At 42.7% G+C, this 23,402-nt stretch overlaps 1 protein-coding gene across 5 annotated transcripts in view; it reads right to left on the bottom strand.

The window, feature by feature from the left end:
- Positions 1-3,338: 3,338 nt before the first annotated feature.
- ctif (CBP80/20-dependent translation initiation factor) overlaps positions 3,339-23,402 on the bottom strand; it is a 98,427-nt gene continuing 78,363 nt past the window's right edge. For all 5 annotated transcript variants that reach the window (XM_085279814.1, XM_085279818.1, XM_085279817.1 and 2 more), the window contains 5 exons: positions 20,089-20,662; positions 17,562-17,861; positions 14,730-14,882; positions 8,659-8,712; positions 3,339-6,336 (listed from right to left, as the gene is read on the bottom strand). In XM_085279814.1, coding sequence (XP_085135940.1) covers positions 6,115-6,336; positions 8,659-8,712; positions 14,730-14,882; positions 17,562-17,861; positions 20,089-20,662 — 1,303 coding nt within the window. In that variant the 3' untranslated portion in view covers positions 3,339-6,114. The remainder of the gene's footprint in view (positions 6,337-8,658; positions 8,713-14,729; positions 14,883-17,561; positions 17,862-20,088; positions 20,663-23,402) is intronic.

The following is a 23,402-nucleotide window of genomic DNA, read 5'->3' as shown; positions in this document are numbered from 1 at the left end:
GCTGAAGTTCAAACTGAGCCTCAGAATGAGAAAGAAAGATTGAAGTGGCATGGTTGATGGTGCAGGACAGGCTGGTCGGACTGGTATTTTCCCACACAACGATCTCTAGCATTTACAGAGAATGCTGTGAAAAACACATCAGAGAAGAATGGCCAGAGTGTTTTGACCTGATAGGAAAGCAACAGTAACTCAAATAACCACTCATTGCAATTAATGTGTGCAGAAGAGCATCTGAATGCACAATGAACCTGGAAGCAGATGGGCTACAGTAGCAGAACGCCACAGCGTGCGCTACTGCTGTCAGCTAACAACAGGAAACTGAGGCTAACGTTCCCGTGGACTGTTACTGGACAACAGAAGATTGGCAATAGGTTGCCTGGTCTGATGAATCGTGATTTTTGTTGCAACATTTGCATGGTGGGATCAGAATTTAACATAAACAACATGAAAGCATGACTCCATACTGCCTCAGTAGGCCAGGCTGCTGGTGATCAGTACTTTCTTGAGCATCAACTTAAGACCACAACCAGTCTCCAGCATCCAAATGCAGTGAGTCCATTTGAGTCTGCTGTACTCAAATGGACACCACAGTCACCAGATCTCAGTGTAACAGAGAGAATTTTCTGTTTCGAATTGTGGTGAAACAGACAGTTCGCATCATGGAGGTGTAGCTGACAAATTTGTAGCAGCTGTTGTGATGCTTTCAAATCAATATGGACCAAAATCGCTGAAGAATGTTTCCAGCACCTTGTTGAATTTATGCCAAGAAGAATTAAAGCAGATCTGAAGGTAAAAGGTGTCCTAGAAAGTACTAGAAAGGTGTATCTAATGAAGTGGCTGGTGAGTGTATAGTGAAGGACGAGTAGTATTTTTACAGAGCACACAGCAGAGATTTGTAGGTGGATATGACTGTAGGATTTAATTTGGCAGCAGCCACAAAGTGATGATATGATTAATCATTAAACGTCTCGGTATCTACTTTAGCTCCAGAATATGTTGACACAGTTAAAAATGTCTGAATCCAATTATAGTTGAGATGGAGTCAGTTTTTTTTGGGAGAGTGGAATAAACTGCTGCGCAGTAGCTGCTGCTGAGTTGGAAAAGGTCAAGAGAGCGAGCTAAAACCACTTGGTAGCCCACAGTTATTGATTTCTCCCACAGCAAAGCATATAGTAGAGGAAAAAAAAACATCTGGGGATGCTTCTGCGCGTTTCAAATCTACTTTGTTTTACACAATGTTTGACCTCTGCAGCCCTCGGACTACACAGAAAACAATCTGGAGTGCTCTCCTCCGGCTTTGCCTGTGCGCCGATCAAACACAAAAACGCGCATGCTGTGCAGACGGGAGGGCACGCACACACAAAAACCCCACCAAGGGTCTAAAAAAATACAGTGTGTGATCCATCAGACAACTTAAAAAATAAATAAATAAATAAAAATACAAGACGCAGCCACAAAGAGCTGTGCTGGCACTTGTGTGTTGAAGTTTGTGGGAGTGCGTCTGCGCTCGTAAACCGTCATCTTAAAGTGAGTGTCCTCCCTCCTCGGCTTTGGTTCGTCATCGAGGCCAGCAGAGATGCAGCCAGCTTTTTGTCTGGCTCACACAATGGACGATGCTGGTGTGAGTCACCCTGCGCACACACACGCACACGGATCCATTCATTCTTCAGTGCCAGCACAAAGTCGGCAAAGCTCGAGTCATCATACGGTGCCCCGAGGCTTGATTATATTTATTCGTGTGCTCTATTTATGGGCTTTAACTAATGGTTGTTTAGACACTAAAAGGACCTGCCAATGGTTTTCTCAAACAAGGTGATTAATAATGGTTCGGTTTGATCCAAAACGTATGATCCGTTGTTAACCAGTTTGATTTTGACAACCAAAAATACGTCGGAATGAGACAATGGAAAACAGAATAGTGAATAACAAAAGCAGAATTATGTTAATTATATGCACATTTTTAGAAGTAGAAAAGTGTGGGTGTTTCTTTTTTTTTTTTTGCTCCATATAGCTTATCTAGCATCTAGGATGGTGTGGTGATTAGCACCGTCACCGCACAGGAAGGGCTTGGGTTTGACTCCAGCCTGGGGCCTTTCTGAGTGGGTCCTCTCCAGGTAATATGGCTTCCTCCCACAGATATGCATGTGGTTAGGCTAATTGGTGAAACTAAACTGACTATAGGTGTGGATGTGGGTGTCAGTGTCTGTGTTAGCTCTGTGATAGACTGGCAACCTGTCAAGGGTGTACCCCGCCTCTCGCCGTATGACAGCTGGGATAGGCTTCAGCCCCCAAAAGCAGTAAGAATTTTGTCCCCAATTATGTTGTTTTAATCTTTGCAAACCAAAATTGTAATTACCCAGCCTTCTTTCCACCTCCAGCCCAGAGTTAATAGTTATGGAATAGTTATGGAGCAATAGGAAAATGGGCAGATGTCATCTCGAATTCTGGATTACAGACCTTTCTTTCATTCATCAGTCAGTGTTGGGCCCAGTGACAGACAAAGGAAGAGACACAATCTTCATTCTTTAATTAAAGTTACAGTGTTTCTGCCTGTTCTTACTGTACCAAGCTGAATTAAGTGTGACCGGTGCCGGCCATCAGTGTCAGTTATTCATTAATCATCCCCTGTATGATTATGAGCATTCACTCATTTTAGTATTTCATTTCTATCCCCTCTTGCATCTGCTGTTGGTGTGTTTTCACTTCCCTGTTTGCCAGATTAGCACATCTATAACATCCTTACTGGCCCTGTTTGTGTTGTGATTCTGCGTGAAATAAAACAAAGAAATCTAACGTTTCAGCCTTTCACGTGTGTTTACGTGTTCAGAATAATCACGTGGGATTATGTTGATCGCTGTGGATAAGGGCTGGAGGACATCCAATAGGTTTGAGGGACGGGGCCCTCAGCAGGGAGGTAACCCCTGCATTAAGAGCGCCCATCGGGACGCCAAAGTCGTGGAGCCCCCAGGCATATGTTGGGGGGCTCAGCAAAGGCGAGTCACTGATGAAGGTCGCTGCGTGGCAGTCGTGCACACCAACACAGACGGCGCTGTTAATTTCTAAAGTGTGTTCGGCTTAATGTGTGACGATGTAAATGAGCTGCAGCGTGCACACGTATGAATTGTTAGTAAAATGACCCACTGCGGCGCCACGATTAGTTACGCAGTCTGTCTGCTGACGACGGAGCCAACCACGTGTGTGCCATTGTTTCTTTTGTCGTGTCTGAATGACTTTTCTTTTTTTTTTGTCTAGTGATACCACGCCAGCTTCCATGTGACTGCACTGAGAAATTGACGAGACAGAAAAGAAGGAAAAAAAACCCCCAACACACACCAGAGTTTGTTCCAGCACATCTTTTCTTTCCTATTAGTTTATTTTTTCAGCTGCTTAGAAAAACAAAAACAAAAGCTCATCACAGATGACCCACCGTCGTCAATCCCAAAAGCTCGTCCGCGCGTCGGCCGGGCCGCTCGTTTTGTCAAGATTCACGAGAAAATCCAAATGAGGGTGCATCTCATTCAGTCGTCGAGTGAGTCACGTGACCCGAGCGCAGGGGTCTAAGGGCACAAGGGGTTGGAGGTGGGGGGAGGGGGTGCCACAGATGATGGGGGCAATCCCCACCTGCCCCAATCTGCTGAGAGAGGGAACCGCTCTTTGCATAATGGATACTGACTGATGGCCTTTTCTTTTTTCACAAAGGAAACTCCAGAAATTCCAAACTTACACACTTGCCAGCAAGCTAGGTATCACTGCTTCAGATGTGTTAAAAACCCACCAGAAGAAAAAAAAGTTTATTTTTAATATATATATATATATATATAAATGAGCTAAATATAATTTAAATACAAACCTAAAAACAAAATAAGACAACAACAAAAGACAAAACAATAAAACAGATCACTTCTTAAGCAGACACACACACGTACAGATGATTGGGATGCGTCTTCAAAAAACATCTGAGCTTAAAAAAGAAAAAAAAATTGTCACCCATCTCATCTAACTAATCTTCTGGGGTGTGTTTCTACCACACAGGATCTTAATTCTTGATGCAAGACACAGAAAATAATAATAATATAAAAACAGCCCACAGAGAATCAGTGGGAACTAAGCATATATATGTGTGTGTGTGTGATTACTCCCAAACAGCTACTTCCTGATGAAAAAGGATGAGCTAACTTGTAGCCACACAACCACGGTATTCCTATGTGTAACATCACTGCTGCATTATTCCCCAAATTTAAGAGGTTTTTTTGTAATACTTGTAATTATATCGTATGCAGATTATATATAGAGAGCCCATTTAAAAAAACAAAAACAAAAAACCCCCAAATAAACGTGATTGGCTTGGTATGACTATTGCAGTACACACGTTAGCTGGAATAAGGGTCACACATGACTAGCTAATATGAGGTCAAACAGTTAAGATTTTTCTTGTCGTCATTGTCATCTTCAAATACACAGGTTAATAGTTGTCATTTCTCTCCAAAAGGAAAAAAAAAATCAAGACCAAACTACAGTCGATATTAAACACTTGCAAAAACATCCACTGCAAAGAATGGCTTGCGTAGGAGGAAATTGTAAAGAAGCATTGTACTTCTGCTTCATTGTGTGCCATGCTTATTTTTTTCTTTTAGTTGTCACATCACTTTTTCAGTTGTTTTATATTTATATATATTTCCTTCAACACAACGATGCGATAAAGTCCTCAGCACGCTCGCTGCTGTGCCCTAAACAACGGAGAGAAAAAAAGGGCAATTGACAAGGCCACTAGTCCATTAAAACATCCTCCAATCCCTCACTATGCTCAACTCAGATCTCTCTCTACTTGAATTCGCCGTTACTCTGCAACGCTGATTCCAATTCAAACTTCCTACTTCTGTTTTTTCTGAGTTTTCAAAGCAAATCGCCTCAAAACGGTGCAAAACAAATCGATCCTGTGCAATAAGGCCTATGACTATAATATCTCATACATATTACCATTGAAACAGGACTTCAAAATGAAACATTGATAACCAAAAACAATAAATGATAAAAAAAATATAATGATGATGATGATGTGGTTAACAAAGCATAGACGTGCACGGCTTAACAGCAGAAGAGACATTCCGTAGCAAGACAAAAACAAAGGAATTATCAGACCGCAGTGTCTGATTTAATTTCCTAATGCTGCTCCCCCCTCACCCCACCCTCTGCAATATTTCTACTGCTTCTATTGGCTGTGTGGGCCTGAGCTTGGGGAACAGGGAGTTGGGGTGCCAGTGGGGTGTGCTCGGAGTGTGTCGTCTCACAGGGGCTCAAGCAGCCATCTGTCACCCTACTCTAGCCAGCCTGATCTTTATCCCCAACCCAGCCTGGCCCAGCAGGCCCGCTGTCTCATCTCCTCAAAAGGGCTTCCCGCTGGGTGGGGGGTGTCGGGGAGACAAAGGCAGGGAGGAGCTGTGGGGGGGCTCCACAGCGAGGCCCTTTGACCTGGTCCCTGGCCTGGCAGGGCAGACAGCCCAGACAGACAGCACTGTGTCTGCTCCCTGCCTCCTCCTCTCTTTTATCAGCCACACAGACCCTGGGGGCTAACGGAGAGACAGAAGAGGGAAGGGGAGGAGGGGAGGTGTGGCAAACGAACACAATGAAGAGACTGACACAGACCACCCCGGCCCCCACCCGCCCCTTCGCTCTCCGTCCTCTATTCATCTCTGGGCACAGATCTCTCTATTCCCCACGGACAGACCGCTGCCCTCTCCTCCTCTCTGCTACGTGACCCCTCTCTTGTCTCTTCCCTCCTTTATCCAGCAGCCAGCCAAGCTCTCAGGCTCCATGTGGCCGAACACACCCACACTGACTACCTATCAGTTACCATCTTCTCAAATGTGTGCCAAATGTGGCACATGTAGTGTTGGCTTTTTGGGTTACCTGTTAGGAGGCTCTTACATGATTTGTCTGTGGTAGTGGTCACCTTTTCTTATCCGTTTTGTTTTTTAATAATGGAATTTACAGTTAAGCTCAATAGCGACATTTACTTCTTTAGGCAACAGAGATTATTACAATGCATAACCAGAAAACATCTGTTGTGTTGGGGTGAGGAGGACACATCTCCTCTTCTCCTGTGGGAGCTGGCACCTAGGCAGTGGTGGTGAGCTTTTGGATGGTACGGTTGTAGTACTGGGTAGTGAGAGCCTCCAGGGGGCTCCAACGGTGCGCATGCAGTTCGATGACCTCCATGAGCAGAGAGCGAGTCAGCGGAGATTCGGCGGGACAAAGCATCTTGTCTCTGACAGCTGCTAAGAGCTCTGTCATCATCTCGGGGAGCTGCTCTTCCAGCAGTCGGCCTGTGCTCTGCAGCTGGTGGAGAGACAAGGAAGGGAGGGTGGGGGAGTAAAGAGGTAGGAGGTCAGAGAAAAGAGTGCGTGTGTGCGTCCTTAACTGAGAACAAGACACAATGTCTGGCACCTTGTTATTGTGGATACAGTCAGACAAGCAGAGGTTCACACACCCTCTGGCCATGGAGATGTGTGCATGCCGAGGCTGCCAGTATGTAATCAAGACTGCAAACATTGTGTTTGCGAGCATCTGGGAACTCTTTTCCAATCAGAGCTCACCTGCCTTAGCCCTTTCTGTCCTTTTAGTTCTAGGTATTACTTTCTGCCGTTTAAAGGATTTATTGCTGCCTGGCAGATTTCCCATTAAATGTGGAGGCTGTGGCTCTATGGGTGATGCAGACTGTACTCGCCCCCACCCCACCCACCCCTGATAACAAGACCCCTGATATAGTTTGCAAGATAGTTGTTCCAGGGGGCTAAATTTCTGTGTTTTTACGTTTACATCCTGCTAGCTTCATTTAAAAAACACACAGCCTCTGGTCTAAAAAACCCACTGCAAAGCCAATTAGGTACTTTAACTGTGTTCTTTTATGGCCAGCAGGGGGCGACTAGTCTTGTTGCAACAAGAAGTTCAAATGTATAGAAGTCTATGGGAAAACGGGCCATCTGCATACCACATTTATGACCTGAGTAAATTCTTTCCTAATAAATTTATGATTGTGGTCGCTACTTTCAAGTCTTTCGTGATGTTAAATCCATCTGCAGAGTACAATTTAGTTATGCTTCGACTGATAATGCTACTGATAAGCATATAGTTTTGCTTCCCAGTTTTAGAAACACTACGCAGCAAAAATGCTCAAATTAAGGCTTCAATATGCAAATCCAGAAACCAATGACTGACTATATCCATCTTTTGTATAGAGATCGAAAATGTGATGTAATTTCCGGGGTAAAACCGCAAAGGATTGTAGGTACGAGTGGCAAGCGGTACTAGGGCACGCAGGCTTTCATAAGAAAACAGTCACACAACGATAAAAAGAAACAAAGAATGGCATTATTAACTGCAATAGCCGGTCACATGACAGCCATGGGAAGCCGACAGGTAAGGAGATCGTTTTTTATCGGATTCTGTCGTGGAAGAGAAATTGTTCAAGCCATGTTTCCGAAGTAACAAAGAGCCGACTGATGGCTTCTGTTGTAGTTATTACGTAATTTATCATAACATAATTGTTGATGAGGGTTACAAATAAGTCTTATATTGATTTGAATTGAATTCGTTGCACTATGCTGCTTTGTTCACTGTGGCGATCCAGACTGGGCCCCCTCTATCAACCTGGGTCATACCGAGTTTAAAGCTGCTACCACAGCGAGATTTGATCGGTTAAGTGAGAGAGCGATATAAAAACAGCCGCGAAAAGTCCCGCATATATGTGCCCAAAGTGTTGTATTGAAGCAATCAAGTGATGAATAACTGTTTTCAAGTAAGTTGTTTTGCAATGGTTATTATTATTATTATTATTTTTTGCATTGTTGATTTGTTTTTCACCGAAGCAGCTAATAAAGCATAGTGGAGTTTTACAATTTTGCCTGTTTCTTGTAAGATCCTATAATAGAATGAAACAATAATGCCAGTTATAAATAAAGACAATAAATTGAATGAATTACGAAACACTTATTTTATTTCTACTGGATCTGAAAATGTAGTGTAACACTACAACCTGAAAAGACAAATAGATTGTGTTTGCCTGTACAGGAGATAAAGAGAAAAAAAAAATTAACAACAGCTGTGAAATGGAATAGTCCAAATCACCAAAGTAAACTGGACCTGGGCTTGTTGCAGCGATCTGAAGTTACCAAACATTTTGTGAGTGTATGCACCCACACTTAGGACCATATAATAATAAATATGTGCGTGATAAAAGTTGGGCAGCACGCTAACGTCCTTACTCCACTCTGTATGCTCGTATAGGTCTAACCTTTTCACTCCTTTGATTTTTTTCCTCGTACTTTTTTTTTTTCTTGGTTTGCCTTTTCGTCAAGTCTGTCTTTGTACGGACCTGCCGTGTTCTCCGTCGTTTTGTACATAACTGTTTTAGGGGCAAATAAAATGCAAGTAGGGATTAAAACCGCAGAATTAATGATTACCGGTGCTGGAAATGCTAACGCTTGATGCAGTGTTTTGATTTTGCTGCCAGTCGTACCTACAATGCAATGCGCGAAAGTCACGTGGTCTGTCAATCTCTATACAGTCTGTGGTGTCTGTATAGGCGAGCACTTGTGTTTGTAGGGGCCAGTTTGACTTTTGAGTATGAAGACTTGACTTTAAGTAATTATGCATTGATACCTCCATGGAGCAGCAGAGGACTGCGTCTTCCTTAACATCCGTCGACTCTAGCAGCTGCAAAGGACAAGAACAGACACTGTAAGACTTACAAAGCAAAGGGCTGCGCAAACTAGCACAACACAACTCCAGAAGTAGCACAGTAGAAATGATGGAAGATGCACTGTATACATACAAAAACTGATTTAAACCACTTGATGAAGAGAACAGAAAAATGTGTTCATGAGTTCACAAAGAAACGGGGAGGGACCTAATCCTGATTGTAAATATTTTTGACATTAACATTTTAAATCCTGGAAGACAACACACTGAGCTTCCAGGCTGCCAGCAAACATCACACATCATGCCTTCCTTTACGCACAATGTACATACACACGCAGTAGCACACACACGTAAACACACAGCGTGGCCAAAAACAAACAGTTTGCCGGCCCGCATGCACAGATGGGCATACAAATACTCCCCTGAAACAATGCAGGCAGAGAGAGGTAGAATAACATTATGCCAGAATACGAGCTTCTAGGTTCAGTTTACAGCAGAAGCGACTTTGGCTAAATGCTCAACTCTAATGCTGCCTTAGTCTTCATAACACTGTTTACAAAGCTCTGCTTTGATTAAACTGATGGAGGGAAGGAAGTACCATGGAGGAAGGGGGGAGCGTGTTTTGAAAATGAGGAAAATACTGTCACGTATCAATGCGCCGTCCAGCGACAGAGTAAAGGAAAAAATAAGTGAGATCACGGAGGGAATAAACAGGACATCACCTTGTTCAGGAGAACGACCCATAAATCCAATTTGTTTTTCAATGCCAACTGTATATAAAAATGTTCAATCTCTTATATGGTTTATCACCTGAATCTGTATTACCTAACATACTGTCCCACAGCTTAGCAGTGTTGGCTCACTCTTAAAAAAAACAGAAAAGAAAAGCTTTTTAAACCCACTGCATGCTACCAGACTGCAGACAGACAGAATTAGCAACCAGCTGATGGGCAGAGAGCAGCATGAAGTTGCCAAATCCCGATATTTCACACAGGAATTGGTGCATCTTAAAACTGGAAGTTTAAAAAAAATGGCAGACTGACTCTCCATAAAGGCTCATGTTGCTCTGAAGCTATTCAATGATTAAAACAAACAATTTTGTATGAATAAGTTCACTATAAAAACGGCAATGATATAATATGTGAGTACTAGATAGAATGCATCATAGAGACTCCAACCCACTCAAGTAACCCAACTTCAGTATTTCAGAGCTAAATAACACGATCACTGTGTTTTCATTTTAAAACTGAGCAGACAAACCAAACCCTGTTTAAATGCATGCTTTAGGAAAGACGCTGTGATCAAAACCAGTCATTCAAATGTCTGACTCCTCAGAGGTAAAAACATTTAAAAAAAAAAAAAGTAATCCTCCACCATTTGATGCTATGCTCCACATTCACTGTGAGCAGGCCTCTTATTTCCACACTGTAAGCTTAATGGTATTCCACCTATCATTTAGGTCCAACAGTTGCTCAGACGTCAGCTCCTCAGTATGCTCAGACGGGCGTGGTGACAGTGTGGCTGTTTGATGTGGAAACTCAAGTCCCGTCCTTTTCCAGAGCAGGAGAACTATGTGACAAGCGGGATTAGCTCATAATGAGTTCCCCGGGGAACCGAGGGAGGAAGTTTTGTTCAATACACTTATAACGATCTAATCTATACTCATCTATCATCGGCTTTCCTATCCGTTGCAATAAGCTTTTCCTCTCTTCTCTCTCCTGTCACTGCTGCACCGTAACACATGGTGTGTTCCAGCTGAAAAATCAGCATTTAAAAAAAAAAAAGTTTTTGAGAGACAGCTTAACACTCAGTCTCTCCGGCTGAAGCTGAAAACACTCGGATGTCTGGTTGGTTATATCATCAAGAAACTAATCTTACTGCCATGGGAAAACCCGGGATTCTGTGCGACTTCCATTTACAGTATTTTTATTTAAAAGACATCAGGATTAGAAAATACAGCCGTCTTATTTTTTTTCCCTTTGATTGTTTCACAGCACTGAAGAGAAGAAATAAATCCAAACACGGCTCTGTGAGTGACTTAAATGAGTTTGGACTTCACATGTGCATTAGTGCAGCGGTCCCCAACCTTTTTTGTGCCACGGACCGGTTCATGCCCGACAATATTTTCACGGACCGGCCTTTAAGGTGTCGCGGATAAATACAACAAAATAAAACTAGTACCGGTACCGAAAAAAAGAAGATTTATTCATAACACACGTGAAAAGACCCAGGAAAACCGAGTTAACGATAAAAACGATAACAAAATAACACCGAAAACCGATAAAAACCCTGAAAACCATACATTTCACACCTGAGCCTCAACTCTCGCGGCCCGGTATCAAACGACTCACGGACCGGTACCGGTCCGAGGCCCGGGGGTTGGGGGCCGCTGCATTAGTGTATCTTCAAGGTTGTATCTTCAATAACTGCAGCACGGGATGAAGCAGAGCGAAACATGCTTTATTAAAAACACACAAACTCGAAGGATTCTGACGTAGTAGACAAAACTGGAATTCACGCTTCAGGACCAGCCCCATATTTGTCTGGTATCTGTTATAATTTAATTTAATTCAGTTTTATTTATGTAGCACCAAATCCCAACAACAGTTGCCTCAAGGCACTTTATACTGTAAGGTAAACACCTACAATAATACAGAGTTTAACAATGTAAGACTGTTAAACTTTCCCCCCCTTGAAAACCCTGAAAGCTGTCTTCTGAACTGAGTGGTTTCTGTCATAGAACAAAATGACTGAGTGTGCATCAGAAGTGAGCGGAAACTATTCTAATGATCGTCTAACCACGTCTTTATTAATACATACTGACGTGTCAACTTGTCATTAAGAATACAGAGGTTGTCAAATCTTAATGGGGGAAAAAGTTAAAATCCACTGAACAAGTTAGTAAACAGCTACTGGTAGCTTTCTAAGAGGGAAGCCAAGATACCATATAAATAGGTCCTGATGTCACCACCGGAGGGTATGTACATGCTGTCTACCAGGAGTGACTGCAAACCAATATCCTGATGGCAACTTCTATGGGTCACATGATGACATGATGATCTTTTGGGGTAGAATCATGAGCCACACTGCATCACAGTTTTTCCCCTTCATTTGAAAATAACAGAGTTGAACTCAAGTGATTCAATAATTGGTAGTGTGTATGATTACTGGTACACAAAGAATGTTGCTTTAACTCAAGGCTAAAGGTCCAAGTCAAAAATCTTTTATATGATTTTTATTAAGTTCTGACCTGAAGGGTTTTTGCCAACCTTTGTTACCATGGCAACATATTAAAAAAGAAGTAAGCCCAAGAGACAAAAAGATAGATGAACGTGTCATTTTAATTGTGCTACAACGCATGCACAGCTGTAGAACGGGTCACTTAATCTAGCAAAAAAAGCAGCTAGTTGGTGAGCAGTCACAGATCAACTGAGCTAAAACAGGACAGCAGGTCCTGGAGCTTGAGTCAAAAGTAGGACTCAAACAAATGCAAATATTGCTCTGTAATGGCAGGATGTGTCAATTGGAAAAAAGTCATTCGTTTTAAGGTGTGCTTTAAATTTAATTTTACTTGAGGATTATGTCTTTTAGTTTGTTCTGTGTGGGGCAAATCTTCCATTTGATTGGAGCTATAGCAGCCTGTCAGTTATTAATGGATGGGATCAGCACTCATTAATTTGCTCTGGCTATAGGAGCTGGCATTTAAGCCCAAACACTAACACACCTTTGCTGTTACCTGATCCTGTTGTGCAGGCTACGTTTACTGGAGAAGTGTCTCCTCTGCAGGGACATATGTATGCATATGCAAACACTTAGACCGCATGTATAAGGCGGGTGTGCGTGTGCATATGCAAACACCTATTGCACATAGCTTGTAGCAAGAATCTGACAATCGCATGTTACAACAGGACAATCAAAACAGCGGCCAGATCAAAGTCACGAAGACTGTCTCTAGGAAACTGATTATTAGACCGTTTATGTGGGCTTGAAAAAACACACACACACACACACACACACACACACACACACACACACACACACACACACACACACACACACAAACACACACACACACACACACACACACACACACACACACACACACACACCATATATCCTCATTATTAGTGTTTAAGTTGTTCACAGGCGCCTTCTGACCTCTAGTCTTCTCGGGGCTCCCTTCATACTGCTGATGTAGATTATAGAGGCGTGTTTGTGTGTATTGCTGACTGGTTAGTCCACACCCTTGGTCATGCTGTTGAGCCTTTTAACAAGCCTGAGATAAAGCCCTGGGCATACCCTCAGACAGGGTGTGGATGGCTTAAACTGTTTGCGATTGTTTTGTTTGTTAATGAGACGCCAGGTGTGTTCAAACTACACTAGAAATATGGAAGTGAAACAAAAGCTGAATTTCAGAATCCAGCCCTCCACCCTCACCAGAAAAATGCACGCACTGTGTAGGAGTTAAAAATAATGTCACCAAATATCCAGCATAGATGCTGGGAGGCTGACGCCTCTTTGCCTGCGAGGAGGTCCTCTGTTTAACCAGCTCCGACTGTTGGGCTGTTGCTCCTTTTGTACTACATCACTTGATCTGGGGCTTGGCTAAGATCTCACTGGCTAGATTTTCTAATGCCTGGAAAAACAGAACAAAAAAAGGGGGTGCAGAGGTCTCCAATTACCCCACTTGAATTTCAATATGAGGAAATGTTCTCCAGTGATGCCAAAAAATTACTTGTCTCCCTGAGGGCTGGACGATATGTTTTCATATCAGATGCGGGGAGGTTTGAAGTGTCATTACACGAATCCTTTTGTTCCGTATAGAGTTCACTTCTATCTCCTCTCACTCATGCAGCCAAACCTCACTCTCCTTCTGCTGATCCGACAACAAATAGAACTTCATCTCACAGCTGCATGTGGTGCAGCAGATGATAGAATTTGTTAATGTAAAATCACATTAAGAAGATACAAACAACAAAGGAAATATCATAAAGAATCTTACTATAACGACTGTAGTGTACGTATGACTGTCTCTGCCCCATCTCCTCCTTATTGGGTGGGCCTATCTGAATGAAACTTTGTCACACATACAGCAATTTTTAATTCTCCGTCTTTTTAAAGTGGATTTCTTATAAATCCCAATTGTTTTGATTCTCATGTTCATCATCCCTCTGTGAATGCCATGTTATTCTATGTGGTCCGAAATGCGTGTCTGCGGTGGACGTTTGTTCAACTCACCGCTAAATGTGGGATGAAGAATTTGAAAAATTGCCGCTAGCAAAAGAAGTGGAGTCTGCCTCTGTGAGTTAATGCCTACTGCGATCATTGAAGGGAATACACACTAACCCTCACAGCCTTATTCAGTTATTTGACTTAGTGTTGCCATGTGATTCGTTGATTTAAATACTTGCGTTAAGGAGCAGTTGAACAGGTGTACCTAACCAAGCAGTGATGCTATTTTGTGGATGTGTATTTTTGGACAGTGTTCAGACTAGTTCCTACACCTGACCTTGTTTTTCCTCTCTCGTTCAGACCCTGTATTAAAACCAAGCTTCCTCTCTGCTGGTTTCTTTTTTACCTGTTGTGCCATGAGTTGACAGTCAACCTGAGCCACAGTCTCCCCCACTTCCCCTCACCTCCCTCACCTCGCTTGCTTCCCCTTTCAGTATTTCATTTGTCATTAACCACTTCTGTATCGCCGTGCGTCTGCTGCGGCTTCCCTTAATGGTTTCCATGGAGACCGAGAGACCGTGTCTAAGTGAGCAAGACCAGCTGATGAGAAGTGAACCTGGGGTCACAAAATTTTACTGGAACTGATGGTGTCCTGGCTGTTTTTGCACCACTAACCAAACAGAGCTGTGGTTTCAAGAGTCTAGACTGAGTCTGGCCAAAAACAGGAAACTCTGATTCAGTGCATGTATTGAACTGAGCAAGCACGATACAGAGACGCAGCCGGGCACTTTCTTTTATTCGAAAAGCGTGAAAGGGGTTGATAATTTTGGCTAGTGACCTAAAAGAAAACAGATACAAACCTCTCGTAGACAAGTGTAGATGGGACACACCAGCACCCTGAACGGCTCGCCGGAGCTCCTCATGGTACCAAACACTTCGCACAAGAAGGTGATGAAACCCAACCACCGCTCCACATCTGACTGCTGGAGCTCCTCGCGACAGGAAAAATCCCTCTGAGTGGAAAAAGGATGCTTGGTTAGTTTAGAAAACACACTGAAACATTCCCGGTTATCCAGCTTCAGTAGCTGTGTAGTACAAGTAGGCAGTGGGTAGGTAGGTGTTAAATTCATAAGTGAAGATGGTTAACCATCTTCCTGGCAGAACCATTAATCATTATTAACAACTTTTCCATCTCTCTAATGGGATTTTTTGGTAGGTGGCACATATATTAACCTTGTTCCTCAACGTACTTGAAGCCAAAAAGCAGCTTGAAAATGCATTAAAAAAATTCCCAAATTTCTTTTAACTGCCAGAAGTGGATGCGAGTGTGTTAATTTAGTTTGAAAGTGAAGTGTGGTGAACTGTGTGGTGCTGTTAAAGTGCCGGGGTTAATATGTGTTAATGCTTAATGTGCACTTGTAAAGATGTTATTCAGCAGATTAAAGTGAAACTTTATCAACAATCAGAGCCGCTCGCTCTGCTGCCTGTTGGGCTGCTGAACGGCTACACTAAAAGTCTGCCTGTGCACAAACAACGGAGACGTAAAGAGGTTTGGCAGGAAGCTCCGCCCATTTAAAAACAAGCGCAACACGCGCTCAAAATTAAACTAAAATGATTCAGCAAATTATCATATCATATTATAATATCAAAAGGTGTCAACAGTAATAGACAAAAAGGGGCCCCTGGGACTTCTGAGCTGTGTTAAATATTTCATTATGAGAAAGTCTGACTATGTTCAAGCAAAGCCACAGCAGACGCACAGTAATTCCACCCCATACTGAGATCCAGGGGCCTGAAAGCAGCATCATTAATTAAAGCTTTCATGAGCCCACTTATGACATTTAAAATGTTTTAAAGCAAAAAAAAAAAAAGTCAAAATGTCAAAGACAAGGGGGAAGGGGGGGCATGCTGGCTGGCTAGCTAGGAAGTGGATTTTAAAGTGAGGAATAAAAGAAAAGAAGGGACCTGACAGCTGAGATGAAGAGGGGGTGAATAAAAAAAAAAGGGGGGGGGGTGTAAAAGGATCAAGGCAAGATTCACTGCTGCTGGATTTGGGATAAAAACAAGTTTAGCATCTAAAGGAAGAGGTGGAAAAACACTAAAGCTCAAGGGAGGAGGAAAAAGAAGAGCGTAGGAGTACAGGGGGGGGGCATAGAAGCGGATGGGTTAACATTTAGTCCTTGCCGGCATCAAGGATGTGTTGTATGTCTACTTCTAGTTTGTCTGCTGCTCTCAGGAGTTTGCGAAGGGCGAAAGGAAAAGTTTGGCGGGTGAGAGATGCACTTGGGAACTATGCAGGATGAAGTAGTGAGGCAGTGGCCTGTGTCATTCTAGGTGAGGGGAGGGTGATAAGATGGGGCAGCTCTGGAATACAGAGCTCATGAGGGATGAGGAGGAAGGGGGAGTGAAGTATGCAACGGCGAAGGGGATGTTTTCACGGAGGGTGCGAGACTGGAACGGTGCAGTTAAGTGAAGACACGGAGAGGAAAAAGGGGGAACGGGTTTCTTTCTTCCCCCCTGGGTGTTTAGATTAGCTGCTGTGCCCACTGACATTTACGGCGTCTCACACACAAACACACACAGTGGGCTTCCACCTGAACGTTCTCAAAAAAGCAAAGCTTGAAAGTAGCTGCTGAAATGACAGATTATTATGTTAAAACAGGGGTAGGCAACTCCAGGCCTCGAGTGCCGGTGTCCTGGAGGTTTTAGATGTGTCCATGATCCATCACAGCTGATTTAAAGGGCTAAACGACTCCTCAGCATTTCTTGAAGTTCTCCAGAGGCCTGGTAATGAACTAATCATTTGATTCAGGTGTGTTAACCCAGGGTGCGATCTAAAACCTGCAGGACACCGACACTCGAGGCCTGGAGTTGCCTACCTCTGTGTTAAAACATAGAGTATAAAATATGATGTTTAATGCTCATTTAAACTTCTTGTTTACAATAACTCATGCATTTCAAGGCATAAAATGGCAGGTACAGTCAGGGGGATTCAAACATTAAAGCAATAGACTGGACAAAAGATTTTCTGGGTCATTATTGCTTCATCTGAAAATGCTGTTTTGGTTAATCAATTAAAAGTGTTTAGTCTATTCCCAAAATATATAAAAAATGATTCAGACTAGAGGTTTTGTTGCTCTACAAACAATTAAATATGAAACTGTTTTCTGCTTAATTTTTAATGATTAACTGCAAAAATGGTTTAGCTGGAAGCTCAACAGTGTGACATGGATTTAAAATATCTAAATTCAGATTTACCAGATTTATCATTTTGACCAGTTTATCATAGTTACTCATGTTCTCACAAACAGATTGGATACAATTGCCAATGCCACCCCATTCACTTGCAGACTTACTGACTGACTCCATCTGCCTTTTTTGATGCAACAACGTTGTTTTAAAAACACTAACTAACTGCAAGTGGTCACAGACCTCATCCCCATCTTCAAAGCAGCTATTTCAAAAGGCAACAGGCTCTCAAGTTCATTGCACATGGCTGCAAACACTGTTGTTTTTTTAAGAACAGTTTAGCACACAACGTTTTTTCAGTAAAAGTTACTATTTAAAAAAATCCCCCCCCCCCCCCCAAAAAAAAAATAAATAAATAAATAAATAAATTACACCTGCTTCAGTATTTAGAGAAAACATTAAGGAGCCAGGATAAGCTTTGGACGCCGTTGTTGTCATCTCACCTGCAGCATGTTGAGCAGCAGCGATCTAAACTTGGTCCCCTCCACCATGAACAGCGCCATCTTGTCGCAGAGCCTCGCAGCTGTTGCCGCGAAGCTCCTGTCCGACACGGCCTTGGAGTAGATCGCGCCGACCACCTGAGCGAGGGTTTCCTCCGAACGGGCTGAGGACTGCGCCTCCTCCATGAAGGACGCCAGCTGTTGCTCTACTCCACTGCTGTTGCTCCTCATGCTGTTGAGAAGCGCCACTAGTCGGTCCATATTCCGTGATCCGGGGCCCGACTGCTGCACGCATGCTTCCTCCTGAGGGGAAAGATAATGCATGTAAGTGGTTGGTGAGGATAATGATATTAGACTCAGAGCACAGTAGATTTCAACACAAATCAGATGTTCCTACAGAGAAATAAATGTCAGCTAATCTGACACATGAGTTGCGATGAATGAAAAAGCAAGTTGAGTTAATGAGAATGTTTAGGAAGTTTATACGTCATGTTTCTTTCCTTAGGGAACAGTTGCTCTAGTTAAAGTCCTGAATATGTGGACAGACATATTAAAGCTCATTTGTAGCTTAAATAGCAAATGCTTCAAAAATGGTACAGTTTCACAGTGATGCATTACTCTGACTAGTAATGATCTCTCATGTGAAATTAAACACCATTGAACTTTTCTGTTTTGGGTTTTTTCTGTTTTACTAAGTTCTCTCACAGCGGAGAAAAAGTCCTGGCTTCAGTGCCAGTCATTGTTACATTTCTTGTTGAAACACATCCCAATAACCTCTGACAGTTCCATGTTTGGGTACAGACACTTCTTGTACTGGGTTGACTGACTTGGTCAGTGGAAAAAGGGTCAGCAGTTAAGTTCAGTGACGTACACGGGCCACAGCTTTCAACATTTTCTTCTTTATAAGCTGTCATATGATGATTTTTTTTTTTTTTTTTTTTGCTGAAACATTCCTCTTCTATCATGCAATGTCCTTGACACTCCCACAGAAATTGTCACAGAAACTCTAATTTACATTCATAACCACTCAAGATTTTTCACATAGAGCACTATCTGGGGTGTCATTTTAAGTGGATAGCCACCCTGGCTCCGATTATTGCTATGTTGGCTCAGTAGACATAGAGTGAGCCAAGGCAGGTATGACTGATACTGTATTTCCAGTTTTCCTATATCCTTTTCCAATAACGTTCTGGTTCAAAGGCAAGTTTATAACTATGTTTATAATTAAGCTGATTAGAAAAAGAGAGATAAATCACAGGTATATCCATTTTTCTTACATTGAGCCTTTGTACCTATTAACTGTATTATTAACTGTATTGTTACACATTGTTTTCCATTGTTAACTGTCAATGCCACTGGGAAAAAAAGTGTAGGAGTATGAGTGAAAGGAGGGAAAAGAACAAAGCAGGCAGTGGGTTCGTTATCATTTAAAAGGTGGTGACTCATGGCACAATTATAATGTGTTTCCCTTGCTCAGCTACCATTCTAACAAAGCAGGGAAAGGGTTGCAGAGATGCACCTCCTAAACTGGTGACCAGAAATAGGACGGGCCCACCTGCCCCATCCCTCTCGCCACAGAGGAATCCTGGCAGAAACTGATGCGAGGAGGCCAGCATGAGCAGCAAGGTGGCCGTTTCATTTCACTCAATTTCAGGTGGCTCGAGTATTGGGGAAAAAAAAAAGTAAAAAATTGAGTCTGATCTAGCGGGAGGCCCTGCTGCTGCTCGTATTAGATGAATAAATTCACCTTCCACCTGTTCCCTGCTCATCTCGCCGTGTGCACGCAGAGTTGTAGCAAAATATATGTGATTTAAAATCGTCTGCAATCAGACTACTGCCAAGCAACAGATTGTGTAGCCCTGCTGAAAGCGCGTGACTTGTAACCCAGTCAAGGTTTTGCAAAATGTTGCGAATACACCAGGTTTTGTCACCAGTTAGGAAAAAACGTTATTGCAAACAACGATGATGCAAACATTAGATGTATTTCTCGGTGCATCCCATCAACCAAAAGTTCCCTTCTAGACTGGTTTCACTGATTCACTGGCATCACAGAGGGTATATTTACTAATTCCTGCCTTGCTGCATCTTGGGAAGTCCCGTGTTGTCAAATCAATGGTCTCCTGGTGGTAATGAATTAGCTGTAAGGAGAAAAAAAAAGGGGGGGGGGGGGGTAGGGGGGCAGCTACAGTTGGCCAACTCATCAGTTTGGGGCACAGTGGAAAACATCAAAAACTGTTAAGCTAATGCTGGTTTAGTTCCTTCACCTCCTTAGTGAGAACATGTGCTCCCCTCCCTGCCAGTCTGGGTGTGTGTTTCAACCTGAATGCTGTAAAAATGAACAGACAAGCAAGGCAGGGAGGAAAGTGTTTCTCCATGTGTGTACATAATGACAGTGCACCCATGTTTTTGAACTTAATTAAGGTAATCATGAGAGCAAATGGTGTCGTGTGACTGTGTTTGTGTGTGTATATACACATCGGTTCTTGTTGTTTTAATACTGACTGACAGTCACTAAGCAGCTTTTCAGTACCTTGTCCTTTAGTCTCCTCCTCAGCCTCTCCTTTGACGACTGCAGAAGGCAGATTTTGGGCTGCTCCGACTGGCCCTCGCTTGCCTTTCCACTTTGCGGTGTGTTGGGAAATTCCTTGTAAGCCGTCAGATCGGCGAAAGCGGTCGTGTTTGCCGTCGAGTCAGATTTGGGTGACTCACTGAGACTCTTGCTGCTGCAGTCTAGAAGAGGTCTCATGTGCTCGTCACCCAGTTTTACATTCTCAGTCTCTTTGTCTTTGGTTGTTCTTGGGGGTACTCCTTTATCACCGGTAGTGTTTGTCTGTCCATGCCCCTGACCTTTCTGATTGTTGTGCCAACGCCGGTTCTGGCTGTATCCGTGATGTAAGGGCCCTCCTTGGCGCTGCCCATGTCCCCCTTGATACTGGCGTGGGGGTCGACCGGCACAAGTGTTTCTGTTATCTCCCTGTTCTGCTGAACTCTGCTGTTGCTGGTTTGGGGACTGCTGCTGGTTTTGATCCCTCTGCTGCTGCGGTGACTGAGGCTGGTTCTTCCCTCCTCCGCCACCTCCGCCGCCGTGAGGCCGCTGCTGTTTCCTGAAATGAGGGCAAGTTTTAGGTGCAGTGTAATGAAATGGCAGCCGCCTTATATCTTAAACGGCTCTGTGACACTGTGACGCACCTTCTCACAAAGATCAAACATTATTCTTGTGAGAACCTCTACACAAAAGCACTAACCCACCACTACTGAACTACATCTAGAAAATCAAAAGCCCAGTGCCTGCTTACATGTGGACGCACAGTGTGTCTGTGTTTTCCTGTCCTGCATTGCTGTGTCCTTTTGCTGCACTGGCTCTGGGCTTGACAAGCCGCTGACATATGGTCCAAGGGATTAGTCACCCTGGCACTGAGAAGGCAACCTATTATTTGCCTCAGCCAGTGAACTAGCTCAAAGGGTAGCAGCAGCTAGCAAGCATTTGTTTAGATATACCTAACTGTATCCATGTAGGCAATTTAATGTTAATTTTTGACTGATGTGATCTGTAAATGAAGGAAATGAAATCAGTATGTTTAGCATATTGGTGTAGGTGGTTACAAACTTTACTTGCAAATGAACAGTAGCTAGTTGCCAAATATTATAAATTAGCATCTATACGGTTGTTTAACTATTGTACATGAACCCAGTAAAACGTATACAATGAAACGTCATGGTGGAGGGGTGGGGCGGCTGTAGCTCAGGAGGTACAGCGGGTCATCTACTAATCAGAAAGTCGGTGGTTTGATCCCTGGCTGCTCCCGTCTGCACGTCAAATATCCTTTGGCAACAGACTAAAACCAAGCTGCACTCAGATGTATCCTTTGGAGTATGAATGTTAGATAGAAAGCACTAGCGTTTAAAAAAACAAAACAAAAAAAGGATAAAAATTATGCTCGTGTGAATGAGGCAAGTTGTATAAAGCACTAAGAGTGTTCAGTTACAGTATAAAAGTGCTGCATAAGGACAATTTAAATAATAGCTTAAATCTGGAACGTCAAACTCATTTTGCGTACATGGTGGGTCACACCACTCACCTGTCTGTCCATGTATAGACGATTAACTACACATTGAATCGCTCAGATATTTCATGATATTATTTATTTATATTTAGTTTTTCTACACTTCTGTAGTTGAAAGAAATCTATCAGCGTGACTCTTTGGGCTTAAAATGTAGTTAATAAATGTGCAAAGTTACAGAACAGAAAGTTTTTGTTAATTCACAGAAAATGTCCTTTTTTAACTTTGAAACCATTGTTTTTTAAAAAAAAAAAGCAATAAACCCCAGAAATATTTCTCTCACTGAATTTTTTTTAATCTATTACTTAAATACTTAAGTCGTATAAATGGCTGTGGAGGAGGTCTGTCAGCAGCAAACTCTGTAAAACCTACGAAGTTAAATGTCTAAAATTGACACCGTCCTTCTAATTTTTCAGAACCATCCAGTGGGCCAGATTGGAGTCTCTGTTGGGCCAATTCTGGCCCCCGGGCCGTGTTTGACACCCCTGACTTAAATGGTTCAATTAACTGGTAGTGGCACGCTGATAGGCATAGCCTGTTAAGTTACTAAATAAATTACAAAGCACAACAGACTTTATGTTGGATTTAAGGCTTAGTTGTCCAACATTTGCTGGATCAAGGTTGTCCTGTGAGGATCGGCTTTCTCTGTTTTAAAGCAATGTAAACTGAAATATTCATGGTTTGGGGAGAGAGTTTTGCGCATGATATTTAAGGAATTTTTTTCTACAAATAATTGATTCCATCAGTAATAAAAAAAACAATTAGCTTTTTTTCCTGTCTGGCAGCTCTCTCGGTAAAGGAGTGTTTGTGTGAACGTATTTATCGTTTTTGTGCGTGTGTTCATGTGGTTTATGTCTCGCCCGGCCTCCCTCCTCCACTCTCTGGGAGGTTGGAAGACAGTTCATCTTGTGAGTCACCTCTGCCAAAGAGCCTACCTTCATCACTTCATAAATATTCCGTCTCAGCCTGATCTGCGTTGGCCTGACGTGTTTGTAATCGCACTGCTAATTGAAGCGGTTCCCTCTGTAAAGAACGACAGCGCCTCTTTCACAGGAATGATTTTCTTTTGCATCAAAAAATTACCCTGTAACTTTTCCTGTATTTAAAAAAAATATATTTATTTTTTTAACCAGTGCTTTATTTTAATCACTAAATTATCTGGCTTATGGTCATTGTGAGCGACCAATTTAACAGTCCCCGCTTTGGTGTCCAAGTTATTTTTTACATTTTTGATTAGGCTGAGCTGTAAACAGATGGTCCTGCAGTTCTATTTTTGAGAGAGTTTACACCTGAGGGGTATTTACTGTAGGTTTAAGACTAAAGAATCAGATGCCTTACGGATTAGGACTTCAGTGCTAATGATGATGTTTAATTTGCTAAGCTGCTCACTGCAAGACAAGAGAGCTGAGGAATATGACACGTCTGTCTTTGACACACACACACACACACACACACACACACACACACACACACACACACACACACACACACACACACACACACATATACTCTGATTTGATTCATTAGATATTTACAGTAGCTGTTAGTTCAGGCTCAACACTAATCCATTCTGATCTACTGGTGTTGGTGATGAGGGGTGAAAGTGAGAATGAAATAAAATGTAAATCATATTTAATGACTGTGAGCTCTGCGGTAGAGAGAGCGTTGCTCAGATTGACCGCCCATCAGTCATATTAATGCCAAAGAGATGTTTGCATTAGGGATAAATGATGGGGCCACTGATGAAATTTCATCTCGCACTGTCTTGTTACTTGGAAACAG

The sequence above is a fragment of the Mchenga conophoros genome, linkage group LG7, assembly GCF_057382185.1.
Source record: "Mchenga conophoros isolate Kocher_MC1m ecotype Shallow Benthic linkage group LG7, M_conophoros_male_GT1.1, whole genome shotgun sequence".
Lineage (NCBI taxonomy): Eukaryota > Metazoa > Chordata > Actinopteri > Cichliformes > Cichlidae > Mchenga > Mchenga conophoros.
This window is presented reverse-complemented; position numbering and strand designations above follow the sequence as displayed.